The sequence below is a fragment of the Volvox carteri genome, assembly GCF_000143455.1.
Source record: "Volvox carteri f. nagariensis unplaced genomic scaffold VOLCAscaffold_16, whole genome shotgun sequence".
NCBI lineage: Eukaryota > Viridiplantae > Chlorophyta > Chlorophyceae > Chlamydomonadales > Volvocaceae > Volvox > Volvox carteri.
The window spans coordinates 1,952,232-1,963,880 of record NW_003307559.1 but is presented as its reverse complement, the minus strand read 5'-3'; the positions used below and the strand labels follow the sequence as shown (position 1 = coordinate 1,963,880).

The 11,649-nt window shown below is 56.9% G+C and overlaps 1 protein-coding gene across 1 annotated transcript; it reads left to right on the top strand.

Moving 5' to 3' along the window:
* Positions 1–3,715: 3,715 nt before the first annotated feature.
* On the top strand, positions 3,716–5,223 carry VOLCADRAFT_59795 (uncharacterized protein; the record flags this gene model as incomplete). The annotated part of the gene is made up of 5 exons (XM_002949971.1): positions 3,716–3,840; positions 3,913–4,052; positions 4,130–4,212; positions 4,667–4,795; positions 5,002–5,223. 5 exons carry the CDS (start codon positions 3,716–3,718, stop codon positions 5,221–5,223), a joined length of 699 nt encoding a protein of 232 aa, XP_002950017.1.
* Between the last annotated feature and the right edge of the window lie 6,426 nt (positions 5,224–11,649).

Below are 11,649 nucleotides of genomic sequence, written 5' to 3'. Positions count from 1 at the left end.
TTCATTGGTAATTGAGGAGCTCGGATTGTATCCCTGCACGTACAGAAAAGCGTCGATCGCCTTGGGCGTGCTATCGAAGCAGCAGAAGAGGAGATGGATGCTGCTCTAAAGCGTACGACTGAGATCCACAGGAGCCAGCTTAAGCAGAAAGAATTGGAAATTCTCGAGCTGCAGCGAGTTATTGGGGCAAAGGAGCGCTCGGTCGATAGCCTCCGGGACACGCTGGCCACCACCAAGCGGACATACGAGAGCAAGCTTTCTCAGGCTGAATCGGCGCTTGCATTGAAGGACGCGGAGGTCAGTTCAGTGCGCTGCGGGGCGGGTTCAACCATGGGGCTTGTGTGTGTGAGTGTGAGTGTGTGTGTATGTGTGTGTATGTGTGCGCGCGAGGTGGACCAGGTTTTGCCTGAGACATGCAAGCAAACTTCCGAACATCTACTGTAGTTACTGGGATAGAAGTGTTTATGTCCCGCCAGAGCGATAGAAAGGTCCTGGCTTGCACGCTATCACCGTTCCTCGCTAACGCGTACCGAAATCTGCATGGGCCTGGGCGTCAGTCATTTTTTGTTTCCTGCGCCGTTTCACCTGTCTGGCCCACCAGATAAAAGCACTAGCGGAGGAGCTGCGGGTCGTCCGCCTTGAGCGCGAATCGTTGAGCATGCAGCTTGAGCGTGCGGAGTCGGGACGCCGCGCCTTGGAAGCAGATGTGCGCGAGCGCGAGGCCGAGCTCAGCGCGGAGGTGCGCGTCAAGGCCGACGAGGCCGCCAAGTCGTTAATGGCGCTGCGCTACGAGAAGAAGGAAAAGGTGCGTATGGGACATTTGTTGGAGGCTGGAATAGGCTGCCCACTTACGTTGCATTTGGGGGGAAAGGAAAGTTCAGGTTCCTTCTCGCCAGAAGAAGCCTGGACTGAAGCGAATGCCGCACGCACACATAGAGCAGGAAGATAGGGGATCGTGCACTTTCATCTGGGCCTCGCCAAGAACGCCGGGCTGCTGCAGCGGATTTGGAATGTTATGTTTCGGCCTTTGGACGTCAAAAGATTGCTGGTGGCTGACTGGAGGCCGCCCACACGTGGACATGTGCCGTGTCGCGCAGGAGGATTGGCGGCAGCAAAGCGAAGAGCTGCGGCGTCAGGTCCAAATCCTGCAGGACGAGCTGCGCGCAAACAAGGAGGACGTCTCGGTTGTCAAGGTAAGGCCCTGCTCGATACGGGGTGCTCCATTGAATACGACTGTGCTCGAGAACACATGTGTGTTCATGAAGCCCTTCGGGGTTATCGCCCTTTGCGTGCTGCAAGATCACCAGGGCCTGCCAATCTACCTCGCGGCCGGCCGGCATGGTGACGTATGTTGCGTTGCGACACCTCAGCCATTACGTAGCCCCTTGTTCTAATGGCACTTCCGTCGGGGCGTTTAAACAGGCCTTTATTGCATTTAAGCTTCCTTGGATGCATAGGAATAGGAACTGGACGCCTTGCCTGTGATATTGAGTTTGCTCAGCTACTTCGGTCCCCTGCTTTTGCGTCACATCAAGCATCAAAAGATGACGTCTCGGTGCCCGTGCTGCTGTTGTCGTTTGCCGCCTGCCTACTGTTGGCCTTACCTGTGAATAGGAGCGGTATGAGGCCGATATGGCTGAGACCCGCCGGCGGTGCGCCATCGAGATTGACGAGGCACGGCGGCGGGCTGAGGCGGAAGTTGACGAATTCCGGCGGCGTTGCGAGGTGGAGGTGGATGACCTTCGGCGGCGGCTGCGCAGCGAGAAGAATCTCCGCAAGGCGTGCGAGAAGTGGCTGCGCTCGGAGCTCAAATCCCGGGTGCGTTTCTATGATAGTTACTGGTTTGCTCGTGCGTCTACAACTGCGACCACCCATGCTGTGAGCAGGCCTCTACGTTTAGATGTTGTTTCGACCATAATCGCTCGAGGATGGACTCCTCATGGCCCATGCTGAAAGTCCTTCCCTCATCTGTACGTCTGTAACTTATCCTCCCTCGATATACCTTCCAGATACTCTCGAGACGATTCAGGAATATTATGTGTCTTCGATATTGCTCACAGGAGGAGATGGAGCTGCTGCTGGCGGCCGTCAAGGATGCGGCGTCAGGGCGGGCGGCTGCAGCTGGCGAGACCGCAGCCGAGGTAGAGGCGCTAATTGACCGCCTCCGCACTAGCAGCCCCACGCCGGCCCTGCACAGCCCCATGACGAGTCCTCGAGGGGGGACAGCCGCCGGGGGTAAGCTGGCGGCGGTGGCGTCGGCGGTGTCGCCGCCGGCGACAGCGGCAGCGGCAACCGCAAGAACATTGGAGCTGGAGTTGCTGCGGCGCAAGCTTGAGGACGACAACAGTCGACTTAAGGCAGAGCTGCAGGCCGCCCGGCGAATGCTCAGCGACAAGCTCAAGTACTGAGCACTTGGTGTCGTCAGGATAGTGCAATGAGTGTGATGAGTTGAGTGCGAGAGTAGCAGCAGCAGCAGCCGCTGAGGCGGCACTCCCGGCGGAGGCGGCTGCATTGTGTATGTATCTTTTCCAATTTCGATGCTTTGTGAATGTCTTGTGGATGGGTACATAGATGGTTGTTGGATATGCCTTGCCGTGCTTGGCCAGACACCTGACGGACATCTTTGTTTGTGTTTTGCGCGCAGTTGTGCCTGCCTTTCTGCCTTTTAAGCGTGTGTTGGCACCTGTCCTGAGCTGGAACTTGAAAGCGCTCTGGCCGCAGCACGCGCAAGGGGGGAAAGCAAGGAAGAAGAAAGGGAAAGCGATGGTCTCTTTTCGTAGCAATGCGCCCAGGGTGCGCCGATGGGGAACGGCCCTTCGGATCCCAACAGGGTCTCAATCTCACGGGCAAGCGGTTCTGCTCGACCATATACGGTCTTTTTGGTCTATATGGCAACTATTCGTGGGCTTGGCAGAGAATTGTTTGTGGCTATTTGGCAAAGCCTTAAATAGTCTTGATGATCCAACCTTCATTTGACTTGACGGACCCTTGATTACCTGCCTACCTGACCGTGCATATTCATTTGTTAACAGGCTGACAGTCTTGGGCACCATTCACACGACCTGACTTTCTTACGTGGTGCCCAATCGTTGGACTGCCGTACCTTTCTTAGTACGGTGTTGAGGTGTACCACTCTTGTGATTGATAACTGTCCTTGCTTGGATTGCCTTACGCGGGCTAGATGTTCCTTTCCGGAAATTGCATTGACGTTTTGTGTTAATTGACCGGTGATCCGATTTCTGGATACGTGACCTTGGACACTTTTGTGCATAATCGGGCTGCCTAATGCAGCAGCTAACATTACTGCTTTCGACAAAGAAATGTGACTATTATATGACACCAAAGGGGGCCTTGGGATGGCGCTCGTGTGCCCCTGTCTTCAACGGGGCGTGTGGCGGGGGATGAGCGGCGTGTGCCTTCAGGGAATCCACAGCTGTTTACCTAGTTCTGGTACTCTATGTAAGGTGTCGGAATCCCCTTGCAAGTGCAAACACTGTAAAACACATCGCGTACGGCGTGTCACATCCAACGGTTAGGTCAAAGCCGAGAAACACTTTGCCATTTGTTATGAGTAGGTGTTGTATGAAACTCAGAATTCTTGCAATATCATAAGTACTTGAAGTTTTAGCAAGATTGGACTATTGCTAGACGCCATCATGGTGATAACCGGCGACAAACTTGCGACAACTACTTAGAAAGATAAAGCCTAGGAGATATGTCTTCGAGAGGCCAACCAGTTTTCAATGTGTATCCAGTAGGCAACTACAGCTTCGGCACGAAAGCACCAAAGCTAGAGAAGGATTCAAATGTAAACGAGCGACTTTCACGATTAAAAGCCAAGTATGTGACCGATCCCTTGCTAAGCGCAAATTTCGCGGATTGACACCCGGTCGCTTGGGGCCGCCGATGCAGCTATGAAAAGGAGGGCATGCGACGATCTGCGGAAGCAATCCTGCTGGTACAGGAACACAATCATCCACACGTGCTTCTGTTTCAGCTCGGGCAGTCATTCTTCCGGCTACCCGGGGGGCGATTGCGACCCGGGGAGGACGGTACGTCCAAAGCCGCACACCCGCCAAAGCACAGCTCTGCCCTCCTTACGTCGAGATACCCTGCATTGTCAATTCAGAAGTGGAAGGTCTGCGGCGCAAGCTGTCCAACCGGCTGGCACCCACCAACGCGGCTCTTCAAGTCGTGTGGGATGTGGGTGAGGTGAGCACGCGTGAGGAGTTCGTGATAACCCTAATCGGAGGTCATTCGTTGGATGCAGTGCTAGGATTTTGTAAACTGGGAAGCAGCTTCACACCTATATCCTCCCGGGGCCGAGAGGTTACGCCCCATGAGCCGTGCAAAGTCCACACGGAAGGTTCTCTTCACCGTGCGATCACCAGGGGCACTCGTTTCTTCTGCAGCACCACCTTTTGCTCCACTCCCAATCCTTATACGAGCCCCTGCTAAGTCAACCATGTCGTTCACTATTTCCACTATCTTGCGTCGCTTTCCCATCCCTTCCCTTCCCTTCCCAAATCTTCCAACCTCTACTTAATCCCCCTGCTTCAGCTCTCGTCTTGTTCCAGGTCATGTTTTCCTTACCACAGGAGTTCCAGCGCCCTCCTTTCCTCCAGCGGGGTTCACGCGGTTACCTCGTCCTGCCACCTCGGTGCAGGTCCTGAGCGTCTTCTATCGGCCCAACTTCGACACCATGTTCTACCCCTACGTCCCGCCACACATCACACGGCCCAAGGAGTGCCGCAAGCTGTTTGTGGTACAGCTGCCCGAGCGCTGCGTATTCGCGGTGGGTGGATGGGTATGGAGTATGGCGGTATGGATAGCTTGCTGGGAGCTGATTTGGGTTTGGATGGGGTTTGCCAGGGAATCCTCAACCCTCAACACCCATGTAGCCCTGGGACCGTCACCCCGGGACCTGACTACCCCCGCAGTTGTCTTTTTGATATCCCGCCTTAGACATCCTATGGTCCACGGTCCTCTCCCGGTTGGCAGGTCCCCAAGAACATGAAGCTCGTGGCGGTGCCGGTTTTTGAGTTGTACGACAATATACCGCGGTACGGCCCCATCATTTCGTCGCTTCCCGCGGTGCTGTCGCGGCTGCGGCTCAATTTGCAGTTCGTCCTGCCGCCCCCGCCTCCACAGCAGCAGCAACAGCAGCAGCAACACAATGGCTATGGGCAACAACAGCAACAGGAGCAGCATTTCCCTCCGTAGAGTTTAGAAGCCGCCAGGTTGACTACTTCTTGTTGACAGTCTGTTCAGGGCAGCGGATGGCTGGTCGTGGTTGTGCTGTGCAACTGGACGGTTTGAGAATGGAATGCATGGGCGCATTGGAGGAAATGGGTTAAGGGCATGAATGGATGATGGAGAATTGGGGCTTGTACCGGCTGTTTGCGGAATCCAGTTTGCGGCTTTTCGTGGTACGCGAAGTTTGGTGTGGACGGTTGGGCATAGTTTTAGGCCGTACTCCATTGTTACTGCCTGCGTGGATACGACGTCATGACATGGTTGCTGTGCGTATTGGCGGTAACTCCTTGTGTTTTCGGATGTAACACGGGGAAGCATGGGAGGCAGACTGTCTAATGATATTATGCCCTCCGGAGGCAGTAGTACCGTGCGGTACAACCGTTGGCAGGAACCCAACAGTACAATTTGCGTAGTCACACAAATCCGATGCAAGTCCTGTATACCTCGAGGACCTTTTTTTCCCGCCATAGACGGACTACGAGCATGCTGAACGTCCGAATTTGCCAACATTCAGAAGATTGAAGCTTCTCATAACTATCCTGCGGTCAATCCGCATCCAGTTTCCCAACCATGGATGTTAACCTTGACTACATAGGTGTCGGTGTCAACCGAGTTGTCAACGCGCTGGCTTGGGGCGAGCATGGCGGCGTTGCCTATGCAGCCCACCATATGATCGCGCTCTATGACATTGAGGTAACAGCATACTGGCAGAAAAGAAAGCAAAAAATAACCTTCCGTACCAAGCTAGGCAACTGGCTTTGCTTTCTGGAACGACAGCTGCGCGCCAATCGCCAACCCTTTTTTTTCTCTGCACAAAAACGCAGTCGGCCAAGGTGGTATCAACAATATGTGGACACACCGGAATGGTGAATTGCGTGCACTGGGTGCCCCGCGAAGGTGTGCTCGTACCCAAAGCATGGGCGTTCGTTACCCTGAAAAGGAAAAGCAGCACTTCAAACATCACTCCGAGGCGCACTCTGGGCCACTCTACCTACACCCTGCATTAGCTCCCCTGGGTCCCAACGTCCATCCTCCGTAACCCTAGCCACTCCTCCATCACCTCTTGCTCCCGGCGCTCCGACCTCCCTTCCATGTCCACCAAAAGCAGCAGCGCCTTCCCCCTTACCCCTCTGCCTCAGACTCCCCCTCCTACTTTTTCTCCCTCTTGCTTCCGCCGGTTCCTCTTTCCCTCCGTATCGTACACCCTTCCCCGCAGCCACTCCGGATCTTCCCCCGAACCAGCACCTGCTGCTGTCCGGTTCCGCTGACAACACCGTCTGTTGCTGGCTGGTGACCTACCCGGACACACACGACTGCCCCCAGAGCGCTGAAAGGGCCGCCTCCCCCTCCCCATCCTCCCCCAAGCCCGCGCCCTCCTGGCGGCGCCTTGCCGTATTGAAAGGCCATACGGCACCCGTAACCTCCGTAGCCATCCACCGGCTACCCGAGCCCTCCCGCTGTAGCTCAACAGCAGTAGCAGTCGCAGCCCAGGACGGCGCCAGCGGCATCGGCGTCAATGCCTCCAGCTACAGCTACAGCGAGTCTCGGCTGTTGCTGGTGAGCACCGCTGGCGACTCGGACGTCCTCGTATGGGCCTGCGGCGGCGGTGATGGCGGCGGCCATGCTACTGCTACTGCCGCCCGCGGCGGCAGTAGCGTACCGGGGGAGTCGGAGTCGTCCCCACAGGCGATTGGTACCGGCAACGGCAGTAGCAGCAGCAGCCGCGGTAGGGGGGCCGCCGGAGCGCCCGGCCAGGGGGGCTTATCCCCGGCGGCGGGTTTGTACGGCCAATCTCAGTGGCGGCTGGACCAGCATATCCACGTGGGCAGCAAGGTACAGACGACGGCGGCCATGACGCACTTGCCTCTGGACCCAGATTGGTGCGCGGGGGCGGGGGTTCAGGAGGTGGTGGTGGGGTGTTTTAAGCGGGTGGGGATGTCAGGAGTGTAGGGGCGGTGAGGGATGAGGGACGCGGACTGCGGTGTTCACTGTCTAGGTAGGCCAGCGGGACCACCCAGACGCGCTCTGTGTCGAGTGGAGGTACGAATGGAAACCCTGCATGGAACTCAAGCAAACCGGGGTTTGCATGTATGTATGTATGTATGTATGTATGTATGTATGTATGTATGTATGTACGATGTGTGGAACAAGGGGACATATCTTCACCCGTGGCAGCTACCCGGCGAAACCCTGCCTTCCCCGGTATTCGGGGCACCCTCATCCAGTCACCCTAGTCAACCTCTCAGTGGATCACTCAGGTTCCGCACCCACCACCAGCATGTATGTATGTATGTTGTTACAGGGTGGTTAACTTCGCCAGCGGCCCCCTTTCCCGGGGCAGTCCCTGCTCTCCCCTGCTAGAGGGGCACCCTAATCCGTCACCCCATCCGACTTCAGAATGTATTCGTTGGGTTCGGCAACTCACCACCAGCATCCAACCAAATCTAGCGGATCAACGGCGCATCAACTTAGTTCCTGGTCAGCTCGCAAGTTGATATTATCACGTCCTACACCGTCCATAAGATGGGGGGCCACCTCCCATTTCATCACTCCTCAAACACCCGAGGAGCCGGCAGGCGGATTTGGACCCGGGTCGACTGGGTCGACTGGGAGCAGAAGTCAGGCCTTAACCTCTGCCAGCCGCCTGCCTATGTATGTATGTATGGGTAAGGGACAGGACGGCGATTAGGAGTAGGATGTATGTGCGTATGTGATGTAATGGAACTGTTAAGAGAGCCACTCGTACACCGTCACTCCCCCCTCGCTTTGCCAGCTGCTATTGCCGCCGCCCCCTCCACCACACCGCACCACAGGACGCTGCTGGCTACCGGTGGCACCGACCGCAAAGTACACCTCTACTTACGACCCCCACTGCCAGCACCGGGCGCACCCGGCGCCGGGGCACCTCGCTTCATGCCCGCCTGTGTTTTGGAGGGTCATGAAAACTGGGTACGAGGTGTGGCATTTTGCTGTGTGGAAGAGGATGAGGATGAGGAGAGGAGTGGTAGCGGGGGCAGGGGGCCCCAGCTGCTGCTGGCGAGTGTCTCTCAGGACAGGTGCGGGCGGGGCGTGGGTTGGGGCGGGGTGCTGGGTGGGGGAGGGGAAGCGGGGGACTGGGGTTTGGGGGCATTTGTGAGGAGCTCAGAGTCCCTATTGGGAGCTTTTGTGAGCCCCTCTGTATGTATGCAATGTATGTATGTATGTATAAATGTGCGCCATGCGTGATAACGTCTGGCCAAACAGGTACGGCCGCATCTGGAAGCTACAGCCGGAGCCGCTGTTGCCACACGGTGGTGCTGTGGCGAGTGGTGGTGGTGCTACTGCCGACAATGCGGCTGCAGGGCCCCTCTCCCCTGCTGGACCTGGATCCGGACTTGGATTTGGATCCGATCCTCTCACGGCGCTCATTCAGCGCTACGCCCCCAAGCCCCATGTGGATACCAACAAGACCCGGTCAGCCTGGCGGCGGGGGGAGGGGGAGGAGGGAGGGGAGACTGGGGGAAAGGAGAGGAGAAGAGAGGGGAGGAAAGGAGGGAAAAGGAATAGAAGTAAGGGAAGCGCCCCCACGGGCATAGGAGAGGGGGCCAGAGGGGGCGGTCCCAAGTCACGCGCCCGCATTCGTGTATCGTTCTCGACCTTCTACCGCTCACCCCATCCACTCACCCACATCTGTAGATGCCGATTTCTCCCCCTCCCCTCCCCCCCCTGGAAACACCCCCCTCTCGCCCCAGCTACGTAGCGACCTGCGAGGCCCTCCTCATAGGCCATGAAGACTGGGTGCACGGACTGCAGTGGGCTCCTATACCACCATCTCCACCACCAACAACAACAGCAACAACAACACCAGTAGCAGAAGCGGAAGCGAAGCAGCAGCAGGAGCACCAGCATCGGCGGGGTGTCGTACATCACACTCGCTCCAGTACGGCACTGTTGACCGCCTCCATGGACCGGACAATGATCATCTGGAGGTATCAGGTGTGTTTGTCAGAAGGGGGGCGAGAGGGGGGTTAGAGACCTGGTGGGCGGGGAGTAAGGCCAAAGCCTCCAAGCAGCCGGGGAGCCGCCCGGGATGGGGGCCGTCTTATTGGCGCTTAGCTAGTTAATGTGTCTCGGAGCACACGCGTGTGTTTCACATTCACCGGCTCACCATCGGCAGCTTTCATCGCTCTCTCAAGTGCACGTGTGCGTGTTTCTTGTACCCAGAATATTACCCATCTACACACGTGCAGACAGACGTATAGACATGCACCCCCCCGGGTGCTGTTTTTAATAGCTTTTAGTCCCTTTACACTCTGATAAACATTCCCCCTCTTCCCCCTGTGGTTGCTGGCAGTTGTTTTCCTTTTCCTTGACTTTCCCCTCCTCCACGCCCCCCGGGGTCGCCTTCCCTCCTCACCCCCCCAGTCCTCCAGCGGCTTGTGGATGAACGAGGCCAGTTTGGGGGATGCGGGCGCCTCGTGTCTGGGTTACTTTGGCGGCGTGTGGGGTCCACTAGCGGGGGGCCGGGGAGCGGCCATCCTGGCTCACGGCTTTACGGGTGAGCCAGGCAGCCGGGGGGGAGGGGGGAGAAGGGCCGGCCTGTGGCATGCGCTTGGAAGCGTTGCAGCACTGTCCCAAAGAAAACTCGAACGTTGCCTCATGTGGTAATGCATGAAGACATGGTTATAAAGGAGAGCAGCTGACGTGCCTGTGGGGGGAAAGGGGTTCTGTGGAGGGAGCCCAGCAGAAAGAAAGTGTGTGGTACAGGTAATGCATGCATTTCTCGGACGGGGATATTTCCAGTGTGTGTCTGTCTCTGTGTCGTGTACGTATGTACGTGAGTGCACGTGTGTGGACTGTTTGTGCATTGCAAACATTTGGGCCATCTTCGAACATTACGTCGTCGTACATCACGGAGCCAGGTGACCGTGTGACGGGTGCTGCCACCTTGATTATACGCCCCCCTCTCACGGCCCCCCCTTTGGTGAGCTGTTCTTGTTTTGTCAACTCAACTATCACTGTCACCCGACCCCTCCCCTGCCTCCCCCTCTCGCCTTGCGCCACCTCCTTTCCTAACTCTCGCCCCCTCCCTGCATGTATTGGTCGAAAGCTACATGAAGCTAAGGAAATGGGTCGGCAGATGATCCTTCCCTTCTTTTTGCAACATCACCGTATGACTCCCCATTTTTCAACTCCCCCTTCAAACCCCGTTCAACTGCCCGGCCCCCCCCTTGCTCCCTCAGGCGCCCTTCACCTCTGGCAACAACCCCAATCAACCACTTCAACCACCTCAACCTCCAACCACCTCATCAGGGGTCGCGCCTGGCTCCCCCGTCACGCCCTGGGAGGCCACTTCGGAGCCGTGTTGGACGTGTGCTGGGGGCTGGATGGCGGCTGCTTGATCAGCGTGTCGGAGGACCAGACGGCCCGAGTGCACTCGGAGGTGGTGTGGAGGCGGCGGCAGGGAGAGCAGGAGGAAGGAGGAGGAGAGGGCGGCGGCGGCGGTGTGCTGCATTGGTGCGAGGTGGCCAGGGCGCAGGTGCGTGTATCACTGTTTGTGTACGAGGTACGACATGGTCGTATGTGTTCTTGATGTTGTCGTAGGGGTGGGCTGTCGTAGAGGCGGACCGCGAGGCTGCTGCAGGGGGCTGCTAGCTGACGGGTTTTGGGGGGATGGGATCCAGGGAGTGAAAAATATCTAGGTTGCCTGTTTAGGCAGCCTGGATTTCCATCCGCCCCTACCTCGAATGTATATTTTTACCTAGTGAGGATGTTCTCCCGGCTCTCACCTCCTCCCCTTCGGCCGCCGCCTCGCACTATCTCGCTGTAGCGCGTGTGCACATCTGCCCCCGGTGCTTTTTACCCTCCCCGCGCGTGTGTGCGTGTGTGTTTTAATTCCCCTTCCCCCTCTGTCTCTCCCCAGATTCACGGTCACGACTTCCGGTGTGTGGCCGCCGTACCCACCCCCCCGGGCAGCCACTACATGTACGTCAGCGGGTCGGAGGAAAAGGTTCTCCGAGTGCTGGAGGCGCCGCAGGTATGTATGCCTGTATATATGTCTCTACATATATGTGTGGGTATGTCTTAAGAGGTTAGATTTTATTTTTGCATTTCTCCTCCTGCCGCATAACACTTGCAGCCACCTTTTTGGTGACTCAATAGCCTTTTAATTTCACCTCAATACCTCTATTATATGGTTACATGATAGATTTTTTTATCGAATTAATAAAACTTCGTATTAGTACGTCAAATTTAAATCCATTGTTTTCCCTCCGGCTGGTCGCCCTCGGTTTCCAAGGCCTTCGTTGACACGCTGGTTGCGTTGCGTGGCGGAGAGGACAGTCCCGGGGGTCGCGCCATTCGTACGGAGAACCGGCGGGGTCATGGCTTCGGAGCGGCTATAGCGGCACTGGG